The 26,907-nt window shown below is 38.4% G+C and overlaps 1 protein-coding gene across 1 annotated transcript in view; it reads left to right on the top strand.

The window, feature by feature from the left end:
• LOC107188291 (dentin sialophosphoprotein) overlaps window positions 1–26,907 on the top strand; it is a 125,275-nt gene that overhangs the window by 36,701 nt on the left and 61,667 nt on the right. Inside the window, exons 4-7 of the mRNA XM_015576561.1 lie at window positions 5,888–5,981; window positions 6,066–6,403; window positions 7,046–7,261; window positions 16,161–16,200. Coding sequence (XP_015432047.1) covers window positions 5,888–5,981; window positions 6,066–6,403; window positions 7,046–7,261; window positions 16,161–16,200 — 688 coding nt within the window. The remainder of the gene's footprint in view (window positions 1–5,887; window positions 5,982–6,065; window positions 6,404–7,045; window positions 7,262–16,160; window positions 16,201–26,907) is intronic.

The raw sequence follows: 26,907 nt of genomic DNA, 5'->3' as shown, positions 1-26,907 counted from the left end.
CGAGACAGGCCAGGTGGGCCCCCTCCGTCCGTCTGCCCGCCCACACAAGTCGCCGGGCGCGCGCTGTCAGTCACCGTTGAAATCTCGAATGGACACGCGGCGCGCGACCATGAATCTTTGAAAACCCGCCCGGTGTGTACCATCGTCTCGTGCCGGTCCCACCAGTTCTCTGCGTATCTCGTGAAAAAAACATGTCCGCGGTGTCGCGCGGCAAGGTTCGGAAATACTCCCTTGTGCCGTATTTGGACCGTTGTCCGGACTTCCACGAGACGTATAAACCGGTGAAAACGGACGTTCGCGACAATGTGTCCGAGGTGTCGATCGGCCGAGTTCGAAAATACTCCCTTGTGCCGTATTTGGACCGTTGTCCGGAGTACCACGGAACGTACAAGGTACGAAAAACGGGCGTTCGCCAATCCTTTGCGCGCGGGAGGGCGGTAAATTCGGTCTCTGATTGGTACCCTTTCATACATGGATTAGCGAAACGACGAATCCAGTGCTTGTTTCTGAGGAAGTCGAGTATCTATATAATATTGTTTCGTTTGTATTAACCCTCTAGTACTCGAGGGCATCGTGTTCGAGACGTGAGATCCGAGGTGAGTCTACGGAGACTGATGAACTTTTAGGTTATGTATACGGAAATATAGAGGATTGCTTGACTAGTGGTTTTACTGCTTTGTTTTAGTTGTAACGTTTTCGAAATAAATGTCATAGAGTTGTGGGTTACTAATTTTTGTTATGGTTAACTTGAATTGATGAAAGTACAGAAAAGAGGAGAATAAGGAGTCGCTGAGACTACGCCTCGGTACTAGAGGGTTAGACAGGCCAGTGTTTGGTAAATAGGATATAAGTCCAATCAAAGAACATCATTTCATTTCTAATGATTTACAAAAAGACTTCGAGGGATAATTTTACCATGCAAATTTATCTTAAACAGTTTGACTAATTTTTAGAAGTATCTGGCGCCTAAAAAGTTAATAGTAATTGCCCGCTTAATACTTTCTGTCTGCAAACTGGAGAACTCAATTTCTCAAGGCGACGCCATCTTGGATCTCGTGACGAGTCAGAGTGATAGCTTCTCATTTTCTTTACAGTTCACTTCTTTTTGGTATAAAGTTTCTTTAAACACAAGTATCTTCCATTTTTTTATTCAATATTAAAGCGACTCGCAACGTTAATCATATTGTTTTATGCTGCCTTTTTTGTCTGTATGACATAAATTTAGAATCACAACTTATTGATATTTTTATATTATTTCGGGAATTTAATAAATTATTTGAAAAAAAATTGCATTTATCATCGACTTCCGTTCATATAAAGCCGTCAATGAAATCGACGATGCCAATTTGAATTTCCATGAACTTCCGTAGTCTACGTATTGCATAAAGTTTATTAAACATTTCAGTGCCACGTGTTTTAGATAATCATGTGCTTGCAAACAAGTGCACGGATTCCGCTGTCTATTAATAAATTATACCTATATTTTTAAATATGTTGGAACTTCCGATGATGGAGCAGCTCTCGATCATTTGTTTACAAACTCCATCGCCTGTGATCCACGATGTCGATCATATGATATTCAGTAATCTTATCTAATTGAGCTCGAGTACTGATTAACTATTGGCAGACAGTGTTAGACTTAAAGAAGGCGCGATAGAATCCAAAGAACGAAAAGGTATTTTTTTCTAGAGTGTGATTGATTTATGTTTATAATCCCCCTTCGAACACCGTTCTCAGTTATTTATTAAATTAATCGCCTTTCAATCTTCGTCGAATGCACAATCGTCCAACTTAATCGTGTAACCGAAGCTTTGATTATTTCCTTTCAAGCATGTGTGTTTTTTTTCTTAATACGTTTCTACAGTGTATCTACAGGGTGTGATTTCGAACAAGGGATTTTAACTCTGTGGAATTCTTTTACTGTATTTCGTACGCTGCAAATTCATAAAATCTCCATTTTATTGATCATGAAATCGTCCTGTGCACGAAGATCGACGGCGACAGACTTTTCCTGTTGCTCTCTGTGTTTTATCGTCGTTTCTATAAATGGATATCGATGCCGCGACAGAAAGCAGATACCGGGGGTACAGGATTTCTGTAAAATTTTGAAACGCTGTTTCGTAACATTATAACGTTTGTTCAGTATATGTAACGAGGAGATAAGGAATCACGGCTATCGATAAAATACAACGTTCCCAGAAGATCTGCAAGACGAGAGAACACGTTTCGCGGATGCACCGAAAGCGGTTCGTAATTGACTAGTAGAAATAGCCAGTGGCAAACAGACAGATTAGTCGCACGTGTTCGAAACTAGATGTTGCTATGTACTTGGACAATTCAGTTTCCTCGAAGTCTCGTTAGAGAAAGAATTTCATTCCACTTCCTCGATTCGTTTTTGCAGTAACAAAAATGATGTAACATTTAATATTTTTATGAAATGTTACATTTTTCTCAGATCAAAGCAGGTGTTTCTTCACACTGTAGTAGTGTATGGTGATGTATCAGGGCTAGACTTGCAAAGGCGTAATATTTTGTCGTCAGCTAAAAATGTCAAATTTTACAACAAAAAAAAAAAAGAAAAAAAGATTGACTCTGGCAATAGCCAAATTGTCGAAAGATAAAAAAAAAAAATAACGTGATACTGATATTAGCGAAAGTGTCGAAAGACGTTGCTTTCGATCATTCTCACGACTCTCTCTATAGATACTCGTGGATCTTCAGTTTGCTCTTCCTCGAGAAGCTGCTGGTACGCGATGATATCGAGAGTCATCGATCCGATTCCACGTGTGCTCGAAGAAACGTTTGATTTTCTTGCCCCGTTCCGCGTGCGTAAATCTCAGGCCGATTTTATTTTCGGTTTCATAACACGCTGCTCTCTGTATCACGCGGCTCACGTGGTATTCTGCCAGACGTCAGGCGAGTGCAATCGTGATTTAAAATGCCAGTCGTGCACCGAACGGCGAACGAAACATTTCGCGAAACGGGGTCTATTCGAGCATCGTCAGGCACCCGTCGCCGTCCGTCCCGTGTTCGATAAACATCTATTTCTGAGTATATACTTTCGTATAAATAAGCTAATCCCCGGGATATTCCGCAGGGGAGCCGACAGATATCTTCAGCGCCCGAGGGAGATCGTTCTCGGCTTGAAATTTTTTTTTAAACTGTTGTCGTTTCGTTTCTACAAGAGAAAATAATCGTTGGGAGAAGTGAGCTGCTTGGAAATAGGACAGTCACTATTATAGATATTTTATTCTATTTCTGTAAGGAGTATGCGAAGCTAATGATAGGTTTTGTTTTTTGTTTAATAGAGGAGAATTTAAATTTCTGTTTGGGAAAATTGTAGGAAATCGTAGAAAATTATTGAAACTGGAGTAATAGACGCTGTATGGTAATTGGTGAATATTAATAAAGATTTTAAAAATGTCCATTATGGTACCATTAAATGGTACACTTAATAGTATTGGGGTGGTACACGATTTTCAGTTGACAACGATACTTTATATACAAAGTGCTAAAATTAACATATAGTATAGTTGGATATAATTCAGGAGTCCGTTTTTGGGGTCGACCAAAAATCCTGTACTGTCTACCAGTTTAGAAACTGCTATTGAATAGAGTTCCTACCCTCCTGCATCACGAAAAATTCTTCGGAAGAACCTATGCAAAAATGAGAAAGTAAATAAAATGTATTAATCTACACTTCTGTTGTAATATATAAAAAGTAGTAGAAAAATTGATTTAAAAACCTCGATTAGGCAAAGAATTACTAAGAAGGTTTTGTACCTATTTCGAGTCATGATTGACTGAAACGATAAAAGTAGGGTTAATATAAAATATTTAGGTTTACAATTTCAACAGTTTGTGTATCACGATGTTAGAAGAGATACGTCGTACGAAAGTAGAATTTATTAGAGTTCCAATGAACTTCACGATCGAAGCAAGTCACATTTTCCAACTGAGAGGCGTACGTGATTGAATGAAGATAGAATTAGAATCAATATTCTTAGCGATCGATAACACGATCGAATAGCAACAATTGAATTTCTTACGAGCGCGTGCTTCTCTGCGAATAACCGGTGGATCGCAGGGTTTCGATCAAAGGACAAACGAAAAATTCGTTTTTCGACGTGATAACGTAAACACACGATTGTAAATATTGTTTGTGTTCTGGAAATGTGTCTGTGCTGATGTCGAACACGCCAGCGAGGATTTGTAATCTAACCATGAGATGATTCTTAAAGCTTCGGTCTTGAAAACTCTACAGGAAGCCACCGAGAACTTATTTTGTGACGTGGCACCGGGATATAAAAGAACGGTAACGGAACAATTTGCTACCTGTGCAGAAACCAACAAGTAATTCAAAGAATGATAGGAATGGTCTTAGAAAATTGTAGATAAAGATACGAGAATGCAGGTTCTCTCTTACGTAAGATTCGACTATTTCTTCCTAAGATTAGTATACATAGTTAGTCAGCAATACTATCCTTATCTTATTATGAGATATAGCTTATAAATTTCTCTCAGAATTCCCGATGTTATTGTTGTCCTTTGTATGAATAGGGTATTTAATAAATTCATACATTCGTTACATGCTCCATTTACGCAAACAATAAATTCGTGGGGTTTCTTATAAGCCACTGAAGATCCTCAGGACCCCCAAGACCCCAAAACTTCAATCGATCCACAGTCCAATAATAAAACGATCATTAATTTCGACCGACAATATTTGATTTTATAACTTCTCACTCAATTATTAAAAAACCTTCAACGCGAGAGAAACACAGTGAATACGAGTGTCTGCGCTCCGTCGGTTATCAAATGTATCGGTATACGCACAACTGTTCCAAAGAAGATATCACGGATGATATCGTGTATCGATGAAGACATCTGAACGAGTCGAAAATTTCCTGACGCGAGGTGCTTCGCGAAAGGAAAAAAAAAAAGAAGTTCTGCAAGATAATCTTTCTAAATATAAATGCGATGTCAACTAGCGACTCTTGATTAAACAACGATATCTAATCACTGTATTTTGTAGCTTTAGATCCGTTGACAATAAAATTTCATCATAGCTTATTTCCTGTCGTGTGTTTCGTGTTCTGTTGTTCTCGTCGTAGACAAAGGTCGTTGGATATTGCACCGTAATCAATAACAGTTAGGGCACTTCAACGTTACGCTACTCGGCGTGATTGATCCTTGCCGCACGAAGCTGTATACTGACTACGCTATAACCGGCAAGAATCAATTAGAGACCTACGTGCACTACTCGTCTTCATGCATTTCTACCATATAATAAGAATGTAACATTCCACCTCTTCACCACACTTTGTACATTCCGATATCAAAAGGAGAGGGAATCGTAATTCCCTCCAGTTTACAGTAAAAACCTTTGACAGTTGCGATAAGAGTACACGGGTAAACAATAGTGATTGAAATCCCAACGAGAGGCGCAGTGTGTTTCGTCAGTTATATTATCTCGGTTGTAAGTCGAGTGCCACCTCTATACTTCCGTTTAGAGAAAACAAGAAACACTCGAACGAACGATACCCGTTGGTTCTATAAACCATAAATGTCGGTTTCCGGAGACGAAACATGATTCATTCCTCTTGATTCTTATTTAATGAAACAGAGAGTACACGTGATACGTAAAATATTTACAATTTTTACATCTTCCGACACGTTTACACGAACACAAGCTTTATGTAATACACGAACACAGAAAGTAGGCTCCGCGTCATGCTATAAACGAGTAATAATATCCGATTGTTCGAGTGACCAGAACCTCTGGTTATAAAATGGTAGCGCGGCGAACAGCATGGCGAGGGCGAATAGTAAATTGATTCATGATGTTCATGCATCTGTACAAATTACAGTTGATTTTTTCTTCCAGGAACTTGGATCGCAGCCTCTGCCGACAATCGTGACCGAGGATGCAGACAATTCGAGTCAAGCCTCCCAGGATCAGGGTCAAAGACCTCGTGCAGGTAAGAGACAAATACATCCATCTTTCGTCGTGTTCGTCAAATGTTGAAATTTGTACTTATAAAACACATTTCTGCTCGTAACAGGAACATGGGGGTCGCACTCGAGGACCATCAGAAAGCCGACCTCCGGCAGCGCCCCTGGTTCCGGAAAGTCGACGCCCCTTCCGCAACCGGCGGAACCATCCAGTTCGTCGAGCTCGAGCAAAGGTGGTAGAAAAGTTTCCGGCACACGGTCTGGCTCTACCAGCCGCAGCAACAGCCGCAGCAATAGTGCCGAACGACGAAGAAGCGGCGGAACCGTCGACGACACGGCCAGCCCGACCAGGAAACCGGCGCTGTTCGACGCGTTCAGGCCAAGGAGCAAGTCCGATGCTAGCAAAAGAAAACCCAGTATTATAGCGAACATGAAGAGCGCTGTGCAGGTACCATGCAAAATACTCTAGCCATGTAATAGATAGTTACACAGGGACCATTTTAAACTCTATTACCTTGCGGGGGTGAAAAAAGATGAAGAAAAAGCTATTGATAGTGACCTAAAACTAATGAAGTCCCGATAAACAGGAGTCCTATAGCTATTTGTTTCTGAGATATAGTTACTTTTAGTTTGAATGATATAATTTGTCACTTTTCTTAGAGATTTCTGGCTGAGTTCTTCTAATATCACAGCTGTTTTGTATATTTTTTGTATTGTTCTTGGGTATTTTATACGGTGCTGTGATTTTAGAGAAATTTTGGTTGTATTCACTGTGTCAGGTTTGTAGAAGACAAATGGCTGTGTTCGAAACGTAAACAGGTTACTATTTGTCATGTTATTCTGATTGAAATCTGAGTCGACATGTATCAGTAGAGATGTGATTTATGTGTGTACAATTTATGGTACTCCAGTACTGCAAAAGATGAATTGCTGCTAGAGATTTATTTTTCGCCAATCTGACATTTTTCGTGTTGTAATAGGTTAAAGTGAATGTATCTCGAAGTTTGTGTACGGATACGTAATATTTCTTTTAGTATTTAATGATTAGGAAGGTTCATCAGTTCAATGAATATTCTTACATGTGTTATAGCATTCTTTGCACAGAGGCTCTCATGGAAGTTCGTCGACAGATGTACATACAGATAAAGATCATCATAAAGACGGCAAAGATCATAAGGAGGGCAAGGAAATTATGGGTCGTCCTCGTTCCGGATCAGAAAGCAGCAGGAATCCTGTGAGCAAAGTTATGGATCTCATCAGACACAGGAGCCACAGTGCTTTGAGTTCAGAGGACAAACGGAAAGCGGTGAGTAATTCTTGTTTAACCATTTTACGAAATCTGTATTAACGTTTTTCTTTAATAAGTGAAAGATCACTAGTTAATTAATGCAAAACATCGGTGAAATTAAATTATACTATTATCGACTGAGCACTGGAAATTCGTGATCGGGGTAGATCTCTGCTTTATCATTACGAGTAACAGTTGATAAAGACATTATCCTCTTTCCACTGAAATATTGGATGTCAATGGTTCACTGGATAATGTTTCATGTGGTCTGCTTCATGAAACGTGATACTCGAAGTAATATGACTCATTGTTTGAAAAGAGTAATTCTATTCCAATACATGTTTACGCTCATTTAACTTCGACAGACATTATGTAATTCATTGAAAAGAGTTTACGACATATTTGATGTAATGGAGGAAGTACAATGCACAATTCATTTTAGTAAGATTAGATTTCTTATCTAAAGTATAACCGTTTAGTCTTGAACTAAACTTTTCAATGATAGCAGTCTCTTTGTTGAAGGAGTAGTTTCCGTCGGAATATTATAGACAGTTATCGCGAAAATAATAAAAATCTTTCAATCGATATATCCAGAAATCATTTATCACTCGTTATAAGATAAAGATCTCTATTTTTACGTTCATTCCGTAAACTAAATAATTTATTTCTTTACTGGTGGTACTACACCTATTACACATATGATATGCAAAATTGTTACGTCCTTTTCAAATTATTATCTTTACTACAATAGTGAATTTGAAATATAAAAATATTTTTAACAATCATCACTGCATAAAACATTCCATCGTATCAGGTGATGTAATTCCTTGTATATCTTCATGTGACACATTCAACTGACTCATTTTGGGGCTTTATCAAGACTGGCTATGATTCGGTCAAAATGAGCACGGTAAGCGTCAAGCTTGAATGAAGAATTAGAGATTATCCTTTAGTTCAATAGGTTTAATTCATAAAACTACAATCAATTTTGTCCCAATTACCTAACTTGTCGGTGAAACAAAACAAAAAAACGTGCTTCAGGATTGCCAGTGTAGACAAATCGATAATCGATTGTCAGAAGGGTTCTTGTTTACATAGTCCGTTGACAACAGTATCCGTTACAAATCCCAGGCCAGAGAACTCCAAATCCCAGCGTGTTTCTTCATTTCACCGGTTTCAGCCGGCGGCAGACCGTGACTTTTTGAAACGAACGAACCGCTGACGCTGGCCCGTCCCAACAATGGTATCTCCGGGAACAAAAGGATCATCTCTGAAAGGAGAGAACACGTGTTTTGACGTCGACGATTATGCGTCTCCGTCTTTTCTACCCGCGATTCCGCTCCCGACTATAACTAGAGAACCTTGTCACTTTGCATTTCGCGTAACAATTCTGCTATATTATGCTCTCTCTCTCTCTCTATAACTTCATAAAAGCGTTTTAAACCGAAACGAAAACCGTAACAGCTGATTCTTTTATTCGATGCCATACACCGTAAAATTCCGTTTGTATCAAAACGAGACGAACCTCAGATTGGTCGAGTCATGGGGCAGGTTCGTTCTCCCTTATAATGAAGTCATAAACTGCATCTGTTCAAATATCGAAGTCGCTTTAACTCGCGACGAGTCTCTGATTATTTTAATAAGATCCACAGGGATTTCGATGGTCTCGATCTCCTTTCTCTGCCGGACGTTATAAGTTTCAGACCTTGAGCAACTCTGAACGGCCATGTTTACCGGTAAAGTTAACGACGGCCCTCGACTCAAAATGGATCCATTAAAATTTTACTTTTTTTTTTTCTTCGTGTTTACTCGTGTAACGCGCGCGTTAATAAATTGACGTGTGGATAATGATTTTGTCCTGTACCGCGTGGGTAATTCAATTTACACGTTTGTGGGTCGGGACGGACAGAACGCAACGGGGATCGAGTGAAATAATCCGATCCGAGGAGGCGCGTGTTTCAATGAAATTGCCGTTCGAGCACCGAACGGTTTTCTCGTTCTGTGTCACATGACTCGTTAACGCTGAAAACCAGTTTCAGCTTCTTGTTGGCGATGGTAATATCGTAAAAGTGTTTGTTACTTTCTTTAGGACCGATCTTCTTCGGTTTCTTATGTTCACCGGTGTTTGCGCGTAATTGTCCCCCTCACGGCGTAGAGGAAATTACATATTGTGGAATGTTATTGGATATAATTATTCGTCGATCGTTTCCCGTTGTAATTTGTGGAACGAATCAATTAGTTCGATTATAGTAATGATAATGTTCAGGATAGACACGTAATATGTGTGTTTTTTAAATCAAAGTTATTGATAATAATTGTAGTCTGATTACAATCTTTTATACGTTCGGTACCGCGGCATTTGTTTTTTCACAGATCGTACAGATTTCCAGTGGTATTTGATTCAGTACGATGCACGGTTTTCATGAAATATTAAACAAAAATGCCACGGAGGGGTCTCGTTGGTTCTTCCAATGCTACCGTCACCTGTTCTAATTTTACATAACAATGCGTGTAAACTTCATTTGTTTTTATCCTCTTGGACCACGGGTCGATTACAATTTGTATTCAAAGCAGACAACAAAGGTATTCCAAAAACAGTGACGGGTCAACATTTACTAGAAGCTCTTTATTAGTTTGCCTGCATTAAATTACTGAAACTTTAACCTGATTTTCATAACTGTAACGCATAAAAAGTAATTTCTGTTCGAATCGCCGTATTTGTCATATCCATTCTAATAAAAATATTTAAAAGAAGAACAAATACAAAAATATGAAAGAATTTTCAAAATGCATACAATGTCCTGTTGTAACTAAAAATTACCATTACAATACACAAAAGGTATCGTCGTAATTCTTCGCGTCTACTCCACTTTTCGAACGCAGGCGGAAAACGTACAATTGTCTAAGAAAACACGCAGCCACGACGGAATATACTATCCATTATCGCCTGATTAAACAGGGAGCGAACGGTTGACAATTAAACATCGGCTTCCTTTGTCCAACAATTACGATCCGACAAAGAAGTTTCCTCTCGTAACTGTACCGTCCCCGATTAAATCAGAGTCAAAGTCGATGGTCGACTTCGCACGATTATGATTATTTATTAGCATCGGTCCTCTCGGCGTAATGTGTAAATAGACTTCGCCGCGCACGACAGGTGGTTCGAATCAGTGCGGCACGGCCGTGTTGTAAAATACTTATCAACACATTACGATTACATCCGCGTGACTCAAGCTTTCGGTAACAGGGGCCCGTTCACGGGTGTGTTCCGGCGGTTTCGAATGTTGTGTAATATTATATTCACGGTAATACATAAACATTTAGTCATACCGGTTTTCCGTAACGTGTTCGCCTCGTTTCGTTTCGATAACATATCGGTTCCAATATTATTATAATATTATCAGTATTATTTCCATTTTCGTAACCAAGCCTTTGATATTACCACGGTTTTCAACAATAACATCAGTTTCGCGTACCGTGTCGCGATTTCAATAATACATACGTATATATCGATTCCCGTCCGCCATTTTGGTTCCAGTCACATACAGTTTCAGTGACCCTTTACAGGCGCCCTCTACGCATCGTACAAACTCGATTCTATTTTCGGTTTCGGTGATACACACACCGGTTTCTCGGTGCGAGTCCACCGATATACAGCATTGAAACAATACTCAGGTGAGTCCTTGGTTTAAATACCCGGGAAAGGAAATACATGCACGTCGTTTGTGGATTTCGGTGGGAGAGGTGTCGCGCGCGCACATGTGTGTGTGCCCCTGTGTATGCTTACGCGCGACACCGACCGGCCGATTTGCGTGTGGGTACGTATACGCGGGGTTCGCCGAGAAAAAGAGACACGCTTAAAGGCGTGTTTTTCACTCAGTGAGTCGCGGAACTTGGAGCGTAGAAGGTGCTAAGGAAAGCGCGCGCATCTTTCCTCGGACGTGATCACGTGTGCATCTCACGGAACACCAGTTCGTCCGATCTAACGATCGATCGTTTCGATCCGCGGTGGTTTTCGCTCGCGATTAAGTGTATCTCATTAGTGTTACGTGAACGATGTACTTTCCCATCTGTACCGAGAGTACTTGCACATAAAGCTAACGGGCTGTCGACATTTTTCTCGTAATTTAAAGAGATTCATGTTCAGGGAACATCACTTTTATTGAATTTGCGGTATATAGGACACGTTAGATTCGTAATTCAGGGGGAATATTTTATAAAGGTTTCATAATAATTTTAATGTTATGGGGTGCAGACAGTTGGGCACAATTTTATTCGAATAATACATACGAGAAACGGCAGTATCTAAGATCGTCTTCCTGACCTTTAAAAACAATTAATAAGGATAAAAAATCGTCTGACAAGTGTGTACTCATTCAAGAATTGAATGACAAATTGACACGTTAATCGATTAAAAATGGCGAAGTACTTTCTTTTCTATCTTTTATTCGTTATTCGACATTTGTTATCTAAATAATGAATTTGTCCATCTCTGGCGGCAAATGTTGTTAATTAAAGTAGCAATTTTTTTCTGTCCACACAGTGGCAGTGCTGACTGTCTACCTGTTAAGCATTTAAATGAATTTTTATCTCCGAATTCTTTTAGTCTGTTTCATTTGGGAAGGTTCGTAATCAACTTTCATTTTGCTGTCTGTCGGTCAAGATCCTGTTTCGAGGAATTTTTTTCGGAATTCTCTACGATGTATCATCGTTTTTGCATGGTGCTCACCCGAGATTTAACGTGACAATAACATCTGACAGTTTGAAAATATAATGATTCTTTTCCTATACAGAAGTCACTTATATTGAGAAAATACATTTCTAAATTCCAAATAGATATATTGTTTTAAGAAAAGTTTAAATTCTGAATCTCCAACGACTTCCATCGCCCAATGATCAACGGATACACAGTATCGTTCGGTTTAAAAAGTATTTCTACTCTTTTGTTTTAATTCGTAGATTTCGTTAATTATTCTCTGCTATCATCTTTTAAGCAAAGACAGTTTCTTTCGCCCTTAGTTTCTCCTCAGGTTTATTTTCGATATTTTCTACCAAAATATCCACTAAAAAGTCTATTTTGTAGACGATCTTCTTTTTCCAATATTTCGTCGTAAAGCAAATGGATCTACTGCATTCAAGTGTTTCTAGACGAACGGTTTGTTTTTTTTTTTCATAATGAAAAACACGAGTTACATGCGCAATGGTTTCTTCAGCCAGGCTATAAAAGACAACGAATGACGGCTTCTCGCGGTCAGAGAGGACGTCTCGAGTTCATCGGCGGAGCTTCTCTATTGTTCGGTTCTTCTAAATTGAAAGCTAGCAGTTCGCGGTACTCTTCGTTCCGCTCTTCTCTCACCTTACACCCGCCGATGTAAGCTTTAAACCTAATACCTGGAGATCTTACGTGGTTCATTTTCCTCTCCCCTTTTCCCACCTTCTTCATTCTTCGAGGTAGGTAGACTGTGACGCAAGCAATGAAAAAATATGCAAAATTATTCTAAAATAACAAAATATCGAAGCAAAAAGTTCCCAAAACACTCTATATATAAAAACAGTCAAATCTATTTTAACGAAACAAATTTTCTCCATTTCTGGTATTCTTTTTGAAGAGTAACTTTTGAAGACGACGAATTACCATAAATATATCCTCAGTCTATGTATGATTTTATATTCAATCACAGTAAAATGTCAAATGACGCATGTTTTCTTTTTATTTTTATTAGAAACCTGAAACGTGTACTTTGTATCCATCAGACGTTAGAAATTAAAATATCATTCCAGTCGACTTCGTGCGAGTAAGCATGACAAAATGAACCGACCGTCTCGGTTAAAAGAACCAATGAAAGTGACAATCAGAAAATGGTTGACAGTATTTTTATAACAAACATTTATTTCGGTGTTGGATCTGTACACATTTTCGGAATCGATTTTTCAATAGAAACACCGCCCGAGTCTATTGTTCCCAGAAAATTTTCGTATGTCCTCTGTTCGGTGACCCAGTTTCGCCCCACGGTCTTGGGAACTGCTAGGAGCTCGTGCATTTTCGTTTCCGTTGGACATTTTATGAAAGCGACTACTTGTGTAAATCACGGCTATTGTTCGATCGGAATACGATGTGTGGAAGGGTCATCTGTGCAACATTGAAACGTGGAAATTTTCTGATCGGCATACAGAACGTTTTCAACGTCAATAATTCTTGTCTGATAATTGTGACTCAGGCGACAGTCGATTCACACCTGCTATATATGTATTTATTTCGCTGAATTTGCAGAAAGTGTCTTATTTGAACCCCAAATAGAACTGGACAGAACGAATATCGGTGACCAGCTTTCTGCGAGACCACGTATATTCTTGTAAAAAATGCATTCGTCGCGTTGGATAGAATTGATTTCCTTGGTTTATGCATCGCGATCGGTTGAACCTGGGGCGTTAATTTTGTAATGGGAACGTTCGATGTCGCAATGACATCTGTTTTGCATCTGCTGAATATGGACCAGCCGAAGTCCCCGTCAATATTGTTTATTTACCTTATCAGGCGATTACATATTCAGGACAACGTTTTCGATGTTTTTCATTGATATTTCCATATCCATGGATATTGTAAACAAAAAGTATTTTAAATTGAACTTTTTTCGACTCATATTTCGGGAAATATAATTCTCTTGTACAATTGTTCTTGAGATTTCTGTGGCTGTAAAGAAAACCGTCGCATGTGGCAATTCAAAACAATTTTAGTTTATGCATTGATTGGGCTGTTCAATGTGTCGGATTTATGTATTTATAAGAAAAAAATGCATGAAAACAAACTTCATATATTCAAAAAAATAACGCAATTAACCGAGGTCCAATATTCAATTCATACGCATTGGGCAAAACATCGTATTTCCAAATTTGAAGAATACGACGATTACTCGTATCTTTCTTTTGTGTACGCTTTTTATTTTCTATTTCTATTCATCTGTTTATAATATTACTTATTTTGTATAAAATGAAACGAACGAAACTATATTTCATATTTCGATTTTACTAGAAGTAACACACTATTACGTATCAATAACACATGCATATGTAACTTGCATTTTTACAAAAACAACAAACGTCGCAATGCGCAAAAGAATATTATGCAAAATGAAGGAAATATACATTTATATCGTGATAAGAAAATAAGGAAACATTGCTAATAAGAAATAGTGGTGTTCGGTTTGAAATGTTTGGTATTAGGCAAAGTTCTACAAATGTTGGAAAATATTGTCGAAAAATGCTTGAGAACATTTAGAAATGATGTAACTATTGAAAGAGATTAGAAATCGTTGGAAGATATGGAGAAAATCCAGTGGTAACAAGAAAATTCAGAAACTGCCAATACTTTTGAAAATAACCGCGTCAGTCGATTAAAACAGATCATCCTGTATAACATTAAAATTTCATTAATGTTCTGCATACGATTTACATGCATTATAACAGAATATTATCAAGGGTTTCGCAAGACATGCGTTTACACAAGAAAAGACTATCTTAGCTCGAAACGCAAATGAAGGACTATTGTGTTTTAATACTCCGCTCGTTATCGCATTAAGTATACAGTGTACCTTGTGATATCGGGCGCACTATATTTCTTTAAAAGCTTTGGAGTTGCTTTAGGAATAATTAATTGTTTCGGTTAGATCACCAAAAAAATTATGAAAACGTTTGTTGTCCACCAGACATCTTACAAGAAAAACGAAATACAAAAGTGATGTTCTCTGATCTAATATTCGGTCAACAAAAGTGAAATATAATTATTATCATTGGATTTCTAAATAAATCCTGTCTATTTGATCATAAGAAACGATCTCAATAATCTGAAGAAATTGATCTTATCAAACCTATTTTAAATAATTCTAAAAGGTTAAATTTTTCTTTTGTAAAATTGAAATCGTCATTTGATGCAATCTTTTTTTTTTGCGAAAGATTGAAAATGCGACATTGTGCGATGAAGAGTAATTGTTTCTTATAATAGTGTTTGTATACCAGTGAATGTCGAATTTTAACGTAACTCTTTTATTCTTTAATAAAGGAAGAAGATAATTTTGTTTGTATATTACTTCCGCGCCGTCGAACTTTCACATGATTCTCACCGAGGGTTGACACGATTAGCAAGAGTGCGGTGAAAATTACCGTGGCATCAAATGCAAAGTTATGTGACTCGATAGTACCGTGACAGTGCGTTATTAGTGACAGGTGCAACATGTCCTCATACTTTCGATGGATAAAGGGTGGGAAGAAGGACGATTATTTCGGGGCGAAGCCAAGAAGCCGTTCCTTAGATTCGAAGAGTCTCGAGGCTTCGGGTATACGTCTGATCTTACAAAATGTATTTAAACACTTTCATTTAAAGTATATTATAAAATTTCGCGTGATAAATAAATGAATATACGTTATCGTATCTGTATTCGCAAAATTTTTCTGAAAGATACAAAGTGACTGAAAAAAAAACTCTTCGTATCCACATCTGAGCACAGTGAAGATAATTTCTTTCTTCGATTCACATCTGTTGTGTCGTAAATATAACGAAAAAGTTATTTAAGATTAATAACTTAACAGTCCGAATTACCGTAATTGTTGAAATTATTCCTTAATTGATCGCAAATCATGCAGTGGACACGAAGGGGTAAAGATCATCATCGAACGCAATTTCTTCCGTTTTGAGGATATTAATGAACCAAAAGAAAAATATTTTCGATAATGAAGTTCGATGAAACACCCTTTACATTTATTATTTTTGTAACAAGTATTTATTGCTTTAATGCTTAAAAAATAGTACATTAATTTTTGTAATTATAGATAATATTTTCAGGGAAGCAGTTCTAATGTATTAGTTTGTAATATATGTTTTATAATGTATTATTTTATGTTAAATCAGTATATTTATTTACAGAGGACCGCGGCTCAGCACCAGGCTCAAATAGCGGCGCAGGGTAAGTAACAATTTTAATGTCAGCTTTTAACTAGACTCCGAATCGAATGTCTGATTATTCTCGGGCTACATAAACACCGAAGCAGTAAAGATGGAGCATATGCATCAAGATAACCGAGAAATGTCACTCGGTTTTGATACCATGCGAAGAATAACATGGTATGTTTTCCCGCGTTTTTTTCCAGTGTGGTGACATATCGGGAATCGTTAGCACATAACGTAATGAACATTGGTGTATTCATCTAAGGTCGCTCATCTATTCTGTGTTATGTACAAAAAAGCGAAATCAAACTTAAAACCCTGAAGTCAGTTCTATATCGAACTACTTTAAGCTACTTTATTGATTTCAGTCGTTTAAGCTAGTCTCTATGTTATTTGGATCACCTTCCAGCGCGCTCTTAGCTTTCTGATGCAATGTTGATTCAAATCAAATCAGGTTTATTCACGTTACAGTGAATACACGTTACCCCGAAAATCTGACAATTCCATCCTAATCATCACTTTAATACTCGATTTACTAATTGAGCCAATCTCTGTACATTTTTAACCTTGTCTAGCATTCCATTACTTTTCTACGTCAACGATGATTCAGATCAATTTGGGACAATTACATATGCCCTGAAAAATCTTTCACAATTTCATGCTACACACACGAAAGAATTTCGAGGCCTGGAACTAATTCTGATCGTATACCACCTTGTTGTATTACAAGCTGTGGATAATAATTTAAACAAAGAAACAAAATTACGGTCTGTGCTTTGAGAGACATTCTATGCGCAGCAGTTGTACGTTCGTGAGTACGATTTACCTAGTGAGTTTGAAATTTGTTGGAATAGTTCAGGCAGTGTCCGGCAGATGTCGGCCACGGCGCAGAAGTTAACATGGCGGGTACATTCCGAAGCGCGCACAGTAGCCGCGATGCCGCCTGAGACCTGCGCCTCAGAACGTTTTTGTACTGCAACGCGTACGGTGGGCACGTGCTTTAAAGTCGTTCCGTTTCGTTTATCACGTAGCACTTTTCGTGTATCAGTGGCCAGGATTCTTTGAATGGACGAGGAGTCGCACGCTCGATACCCTCTTTCCGTGTTTCACCGTGGTTCTCCTTAACCCTCGAGCCTCTACTTAATTAGACCGCTAATGAGAACGTCCCGCGAGTGAAAAATCGTGACAGAAAGGTCGTACGTGCGAAATGTAACGTAGGGAGAGCATCGGGAGAAGAGTATGTAACTGGCAGAGAACGGTCTTCCACACACGTAACACCAATAACTTTCTTTTTATATGTTCCTCTCTCAATCAACACTTAACGTATTTCTTAAACCGCGATACCGTACACCACTTTCTTCAACACGTTCGCTGTGGGGCACGCCATTTGGTGTTTCCGGTGGCTAGTCGGGGTACGACCTCCGCCAATTGGCGTTGCAAATCGTTTAATGCTTCATTTATCATATCAACTTTGCGTTTATACTTAATTAAAAGTGAGTATTGGTATGATGATCGTGACTGAAGGGCATTTGTGCGACATATTAAGCGTGCCCATGATTTGGTTGAACAGATATAGTGAGCTATGGAAGTATTCGAAGTATAGGCTTCCGTGACTACATTGTTGCATTAGGTTGACTCATATGCAACTTTCGCGGGTAAGGATATTGGAAAATTACTGAGGAGTATAAATGGAGTTGTATAATCATTACGAAGTTTAATAATCATCCAGAATAACGTGACAGATTAAAGACAATACAACCTACATAAATTTAAAAAAGAAACCGAAAAGTTATTTATAAAGAAACCTAACGATACATTTTTTTTTATTATTTCTCTCTGTAGTGTTACTATTTTTTTCTCCGGCCTAACTTGCAATTTCACCATGTACAATTAATTTTCGACTGCTCTCCGTCATTCGAATACTCCCGTAGCTCCATTACTATACTTGTCACACCCATTAAGGGATCTGTTTTCCGTGCGGTGTTGCAGCGAGCGTGTTAAGTAGAGTACAGCCGGTTGTATATACACAAATTCGGAACTATACAGTGAATTGTGAAGATTGAGCGAGTGTGTGTTGTTTTATCAACCAAATCCTTTTCTCACTGTTTCGATTTTCTGTGCGCAGTTCACTCCCCCCCCACGCGATAACGCTGACACATTCGAATGGGTCTTGAAACACATCACCACAAGTCCGTGTCAGTAACGACACGACCTACCAGTGTAAATGTAAACATTATTGCGCGTGGCGCGGTATCCTGCGGCGGCCGTGTATTAGAACCGGCACTTTTTGCCACGTTTGTTGGTCGAGGATAATTTTTGCCAATGTTCGTTGCGACTCTTGTTCGATAATAATTTTCTCTGGTACTCGCGACTAGAGCCCCGCTGAATGGTTCTCTGACGGTGATACCGAGGATTCCCTCGAATTCGTATCGAGGAGGCGTTTGAACTGTCTCTCCGATTGCGTCAAAAGGTGTGAGCACAGCAACGGAAAGTGGAACTGGATCACGCGAGTGCTGTTGACTGTTCTTTTTTTTTTTTTTTTTTTTTTAATTGTTTCGAGCAAAAGACAAATCTTAGTAAACGGTGACAAGGGAAGAAGTGCGCGTGGAATCTTGACGTATTTGTGTGTGTGTGTGTGTGTGTACGACTTGTGTGACTTGAAAGTGAAAAAAAGAAGAGTTGGAGCATCTTTCGGCCCGTTGACTTCGTGAAAGACTAGCCGACGCACGACCGGGCAGTTGGTACGTATGTGTGTATTATTCCCTTCGCTTTCACGCTTATGAAAACTTGTCGAGAGTCGTCGTGGACGTGTTCCGATAGAATGAGGCAACTCTTCACCTAACTCCACCTTGGAGTTGGCGGTTCTAAACGCCTTACTGCTGGTGCCCACGCGGTTATCTTGCGATGCATTATCACGTTAGAGCTTAAAGTCCATGTGAAAAGTGTGAAAAAAAAAAAAATAATCGAATATGAATACACATTTATCTACGAAACTAGCACACCGAAAAATACATTTATGTCATGGAAAGTCGTTTAGTTAGACGTTATTTTGATCAAACACTTCGCCGCAGCTCTTATTGGCACTTTAACTGCCATGTCACCCGTAATATACCCATGACGCATCTTTAGGCGTGAAGTTGAAAATTAATGTTTATGGGTAATACACGTCAAATGACATAAATGTCGTTATGGTAATACGTGTCAAATGACATAAACTTGGTTATAGTATACGAGGTTCGAGAAGGTTAGGAAAATAAGGCACAGTGGCAGATATTGGTTTAGGGAAAATTCTAGTACCACACAAATTAAGGTTTTTAACGAAACACGGTGTAACTATTATGTTTTTTTTTCACTTGCAAATCCAAAATTCCTTCAGAGTCTAATTAATAATGCTTTCATAACTCCAGGTTTCATTTCATCATCTTTTCTAAACGATTGTAAAAATTATTGAACAGAGTGCTTCTTAGTATATTATGAAGTAGCTTGTCTAATAATTATGTAATTGCTTTAGCGAGTATACATCGTCAGCAGCAATCCTCAAGTTTAAATTGTTCCAGGAGCCTCTGACCTTGGTTTGCAAGTTTCCTTTATTATTACCACCATTCCACCGACAACAACAATTCAAATTCCAAAATTTGTTGGCGAATAAAACAAAGAGCCTTGGGTCACAGGGGAATTGTTAGTGTTCATTTATCTGGGGAATTACAATATTAGTTTGATACAATACTAGAACTACCGAGCAAGTCGAGCAACGATGATTAAAATGTTGTAACAATACATTTTCTCAGATCTTTTGTAACTTTTATTACGATACGACATTAAAGAAATCAGTTAATCTATAAATTTGTAAATTATCAAAAGTTTGCCATATTTATCGATCGATTGAAAAAGATATGTGTTTATCGTTGGTAGTTCTAGTGTTAAACATTCGAATTCTCGTTATTTGAACGGTTGCGGCGAGTCGAAGCGTTCGCGGGGTCCCCTTTGTTTGGACGACGAGAATTCTTCAGATTTGGTTAGGTCTCCTCAAGGTTGGCAATTTTAGGGTTCGTACTGTTTTTTTTCTTTGCGCTCGCCGATGCAGATGGCGATTGAGTCATCGGTGGTGTGTTATGCTCAGGGGAATTCTTGGTAGGTGCTGTAACCGTACGAGATCGTGGGCCACACCGATCTCCTCGCATAGTCCAGATACTTCATTGCTTTTTTTTTCGTGTTCTCGTGGTTCGTCGTGTGTGCACGCGGCCATACGGAGTTAAATAAGAAACTGGGAGAGAGACGAACGTGTCTGAACTCCGCGATGCGGCGAAACTTTTTAGCATTGATCGTATATTAATGCGGAAACTTCTGAATTAAAAATCACTTTGATCGTGCATTACTTGTGTATTTATGTTATCGTTATTACTCCGGATTTTCATGCAGAATGACAAATTTTCCTAAAGTAATTTGTAAAGGTAGAGTAAATGTAGGAATTTCTTTTGGGTAAAAATGTTAATTGTAGGATAGATGTCCTAATTACTGGTATCTTAAGATTGTGACGTAGCTTCATTTAATCATTTTACGTGTTGTTTAACCTAAAAGTCATCTCAGTTTGAAACATATTATTATTTTTATATGTCTTTCAGTTAACAAAATACGGTTTTGTTAGAGAACAGACGATTAAGCAGTTTGTGTGTTTTTGTTTTTCATTTTATTTTTTTGTCGATTACTCTATTAATACTCTACTAAGTGGCTTAAAAATAGTCACCCCGAAAAGAACTACTCGAATGATCGAGCTACTTGAAATCACTCAAGTACTCGTGCTTAGCTCAGCTCTTTTTTTACCGGAGTGATCAGCACTCTGTTGGACACCACATCCCTCGAACTGATTCTCGACTATCTCGACTCATGTTCTGATAATTTAATAACAATCCCCTGAATGAAACAAATGCACGTGTGGACCGATTGTTTACTAACATAGACACACAATAACCACGCACAGATCAATACCGTTCAAATGTATCATTGAGTCAAGAATTTTGGACGAACCTTTAAAACTATCAGGACGGAGTATATTTATGAAGTTAGATTACTGATTCGGAAACTGTAATTAGTCATCAGGAAATTTCCTAACAAAAAAGGATATTCTACCAATTGATTGTCGTTAATATGTATAAATATATTTCAACCAAATACAGCTGAATAATAAGAAAAGTATTCTTCCTGGTCTTAATAAATTCGTCCCTAAAACCCATCGTACCATTCGAGGGTTAACAAAGTTATGAAACACACAGAATTTCGACAATTTTCCACCTGTGCACACAAGTGTGGCAACGCTTTTTGCCAGTAGCGTCGAATGTATAGATCGATTAGAAAAGTCGAAGTTTCCAATAATCCAACGGTTGAAATTAATTCTTGCCGTTCCAGTCGTATACGAACGGGCTATAACCGAGGCAAGAATTACTTGCTCCACAATTTACACACACACACACACACACACACACCGTTCCAACTGACTCCCGGGCCCGTTCATATCCAGCCAATCAGCGAGAATTACTCGTGTGCCGCCGCGTAATCAGCGAAACGCGCGTGAACCACACGGATAGTATCCCCGATATGTTTTTATACAGCTCAGCGAGATAGTTATTTTTTTTGTGCGAGTGTGTATGTGTAACCTGCGCAGAAAAAAGAATCTATGAGCGTCGTTAATGTCACGCGAGCGCAGGGTCTCGTTAAAAAGTTGGCGCGAAAAATAGAAAAGAGATAACGATAACGGGCTTGCTCTTGGGATAAGAACAGGTCAGTAATGTTTATGTTTATCCGTCGACTCGTGCCTGTGTTTAATGTCACAGCCCAACAATCCAATGTATTCAAATGTACGACCATCTGCCACACGCGTTCCCACTTTCAGTCACCTCATAAATCGTCGCGTGGATCCATGCGCGATCATAATCGACACGTGTGACGGAGCCTCGCGCAAAATGCCGAAAGTATTCTCGAGGTTCGAGCATGGCGGTATTGTGATCCGTTTAATCGAGAGGATTAATATCGTGACCGATGAGATTCGACAGATTCGTAGCGATATTCGATACGCTGTACACACGGTCCTGCTGTTCTGTCAGAATTGCCTCGTTGGGGGCGGGTCGATTCGTCGAAACACGAAATTCGGTAGGTTTCGTTTGCATTATATTTTAGATTGTTTCGTTGAAACTTCCCGAGAACAAATTCACGTGACATTGTCATTTTGCATTGAATACAGTAGAATAAATAAATGGAATTGTTTGTGGTACAAAACACCGTGGATTGTGGTAGGAATAATATCTTGAACGTTTATTCAACATTGTTTAACATTGAACGTAATGGAACCATGGAAGAAAACGCAAATAAGGGTCTGTGCAATTTTTGTGCTTGTTAACACTTTGACGTCGGATAACGAACAGTGGGCGATTGGAAATTATTATGAAACACTTCGAAATTGCCAGTCATTTGAATTTTTATCAAGAACGGCATTGAAAATACACTTATAACGATACCTTCTTTAAAATTGTCTTGATGATCATGTAAAATTTGACAATAGAAAGTTAACTAGTAGTTTTTAAATATTAATTAGAACACCTGAAATTGTATATTTGTAAACACAGGACCCCCCCCCCCCAACAGCAAAGTGTTAATATTCGGCTGACTTTCATCGTTCACGGTGATTGTATTGCCAGACAGTTGCAAAAAATGTGAATTTTGATAAACAGTCACGGTGAACTTTATAAATTTTCTGGCGGATAGAATTGAACGAAACATAATGGCGTTGGGAAATTTCACTGTGATACAAGATCGAAGAAAGTATTAATAGAGGAAGTAAGCGTTTCCATTCAATTTCTGTCGAGCAAGTTAGGAAATCGGTTTGGGATATGTCCAGGATATTAATAACACCGTGAAATCGCGTGAATTTTGGAATTGGCAGAATGTCAGGGTTCAATTAATTGGCTTCATCGTACAGACCACGTATTTCTGTACCGCTGACGCGAATACAATCAACAGATCGCTAATTGATGAATAATGTAATTGGTCACATTGTATCGCGTTTTAATACACCTTGGTAATAATACACCTTGGTAATAATACACTTATTATTAGTGTTTGAATGTGGTAACGTTTATGTGTTGTTTTTCTTGATGAAATTGTAGTTATATAGGGTGTTCCATAATATGTAAACAACTATCAGGATGAATTAGGTGCACGAAATTGTATTGAAAAAAGATCGTGTAGGTACACGTTAGTTCTGTTTGAGTTTGTTTCAGAAGATTTAAGAAACCGTATTGTTATAAAATTTTAATCGTTAAAAAAAGTGTACTGACAAGTCATTAGAGCTTGTTTGGTAGTTCTACTGTTAGAGATTTAATATTGTACATTATCAAGATAAAAACGTTTAAAATTCAGGATGAAGTTAATCGTGATATACATTTGTTCGCCGTGTTTTCATTATTTCTGTTTACGTGATATTTGCCTTTACCGTTAAAAATAGAACATACAGAAATGGTGTTTTATGAACTGGGAATAAAGTTTTTTACGAAATTCTTGGAATCTGCAACATGTTCGCTTTCTTTCGATCGTCCAGGCGGTTTTTATTTTTGTAAAATTCCCCATTGGAATATTCATCAATTTTTACATTCTACATCGCGAATATGTGATCATTAAGTTCGCAAAGATTGTTCGTGAAAGTGTGATCGAACACTTTCTCGATAAATGGACTTTCTTTCCGCGATACGGGACTAACTTCTTAACGAAGCTCGTAAATGCTTCAACAAAAACTTAGCGTCGAGAAACTTTGCACGCCATATTTTTCACTCTCGAGAACGAGGAAACGTTAGTGAACGTTGTTACGTGGATATTATCGACTTACGAGGGTAATAATTCATTGTGCGAGTTGTTAAACGCGTTTTTCATCTTCTTACAAGTGCTTTTGATGATTCAATGGTATCGAATTAACGATTATATTGGAGTTCTACTTTGCTGGTCTTTGGTATCGGTACGCAACAGTTCTCAATAAAGTGCAGACGTGTGTTGACCTGTACTTTTAAACATTATATCTTTATGAAAATTAGTACAGAACTTGTATTTTGTTCAGAATACCATGAATATCATTAAACTTTATCGAAGTCTACGTTTTACTGAGTTTCGAAGGTCAAGATTAACACTTTGAATGCGTAAACATCGGTTATCTAGTCAATTGTTGAATAATTTTCATTTTTAATTTGTTGTTCATTTCGTTGAAGCATCTAATTACCGGGGGACTGTGCAAATTTATTCGAATCCATACGTTAGTTAACTATTTACGTTGTTGCATAATAAATGTCGCATGTCGGCACGTTTCATTGCAGATTTTACGTAAATTAATGTATTTTCAATTTCACTGTTACAATTCGAAAAGGACATTTACTATGAAACAACCTAACATTTAACAGCGACGTTAATTACATCGTAATGTATTTCTTTGTTTGAACGTCTAATTGAGAATTATCGGTTCCTTTTCAGATCCTAATTAACAATTTCATTCGACCTCTGTTTTCACCAGTAATTTATCCCCACAAAATCATAGAAATCACCTCGATGCACCATAACTAAAATGTGTGGATGTTTCCAATTTACTGAAATGAAAATCAAACGAAATTTCCTTACTCAATTGAATAGTGGGGGTGATTTCTGAAGGTCAAGTTAATTTTTTTTAAACAGAACGCTATAGTTTTTTATTATTCTATTAAATAACAATCGGTAGATAATGTGTTAAGAATTCATTCACAATTTAATCAATTTAATTAACTACACGCATTAATTAAGCAGCTGTTGCACTTGTGTTTACAGCAAAATGTGGTCTCACGATTGAATTGTCCCGTACAGACGTCAGAGCATATGTACTGGCGGGTATACATTGCCGTGACGAAAGGGTTAAAACAATCGTGAACGGAATAACGATATAAAGACCCTGGGGCTCTGCAGCTATTATGATCGCCTGTTATGCACGTATCATCTGGACGGTATGCAACGATCACCTTGAACCGCAGATGCGGATCCTATCTAGGTGGTGATGGGGAGAGCTTAAAGAATCGGTACTTTTCAGCCAAGAACGGGGGGTGGGGGGGAGATCGTGGGGTGGTACGTTGACTAGCAACCAGCGGTTCTTAGATAAGGATGGGAGAGGGTTGGTTGTTGACGACGATGGCGTAGGGAATGATCCCAAGTGTGGCGAACGTCGGCCAATAGGAGAGCAATTCCTTGGCACTGCCAACTCTCGAGATCCCCCAACAGTAATCGCTCAAGGATAGGACAAGGTCATCGGGGAGCTCCCTCCCTTCCTGAAGACCCCTTTCTCACGGATAGGCCCTTCCTCGAGGCTTTTATTCCCCGGCTTTTGGTGTATTGTGTGGCGTAGTTTGCAGCTGAGGGAGCGACCCCGTTGACTGCGTCGCAGAGGATGACCGAGAAATCGACGGGAACGAATACAAGGGGTTGATGTATGTATATGAACGGTCGATATTATGGAGGAATGTGGTGTCGAGACTTTTTGGAGGAATGCCAAATCTAGGGAGATTTTGCCGAAAAATTTCCGTGCGATTTTTATCGGGTTCAATCGAATTGCAGGCAACCCCCGTATGAAGCGTTCCTTGACGCGGTTAGGCGATCGGGGAAACCACGGTACTTCTCTAATACTGTTATACAATTGTGTGGAATAGTGTAATTTTGTTGTTTTTGAAAGACAAATATTAGGCAGGTCTGAGGTATTATTATAATTGTACTGGTCGTCATGAGAACAAGAAGAGTAGGGTGGATGCACCAGAAAATGAACACCAAGGTGGTTCTTATTTTCAATTTCCGAATTTTTTGCGGGACCCCGTAAAATAGTTATAATTAATAAAAAAATAATTTGTGTGAAGTAGTTACCTCGATCGGATAAGGGGAAAAAGACTCTCTGGGTCCTTAAACATTTGAATAATTACTTAAACGCACACAAAATCGATTTTATCTGATTGCTCTCTAAATTGTTGATTATATCAAAAAACATGTCAGGCGAAAGTTGTAGGTTTAGACAAGAATCATCTTTTACATTCTACTACTTTTTTCGTGCGACAAACGATTTTCGGAAAAAGTAGAAATTTTTTTTTTAATTTTGAATATTGAAATGTGCCTTGATCATGTTTTACCAATAAAGACTAAAAAATGTGTTTTCGTATCTTGAATGTTTAAGAACTACTTTTTTAAGATTGAAGAAATTTCTTGAAGACTTCATAAATTTTATCTCGGAAGACATTACAGTCTATAGAACGTACAGTTCCACATGAAACATCAAACAATCTTGAAAATAGGTTTCAATTGTGTCATAATAGCCTTTATGATTATTTCAGTCTACGTATCTTAATACAAGACACTAAAATTGCCTATTTCTAATCCGCCATCCTGTATTACACAAGAAAGACGCAATTCTACACAGGCATCAACTACTCAATCTATCTCAGTCTCTTTGACGAAAAAAATACTGTGCAAGTCAGAATCGACCCATTTGTTAATTTCCCCCGAATTGATTTCCCCCAATCACTTGACATCATCCATGATGATCTCCGTACATCGTCGACCCATATGGAACCCCTCCTTGCATTTACAAATCGTATTTCCGAATGTTTCCCAATCTCGACGAGATCTGAGCTCCCAGAACCATCTATATTTCTCTATAACATCTGAAAATTCGATTTCTGTAGACCGT

This window comes from Dufourea novaeangliae, unplaced genomic scaffold, assembly GCF_001272555.1.
Source record: "Dufourea novaeangliae isolate 0120121106 unplaced genomic scaffold, ASM127255v1 scaffold118, whole genome shotgun sequence".
NCBI lineage: Eukaryota > Metazoa > Arthropoda > Insecta > Hymenoptera > Halictidae > Dufourea > Dufourea novaeangliae.
The sequence above is the reverse complement of the archived record's forward strand: the minus strand, read 5'-3'. Positions and strand labels throughout refer to the sequence as shown.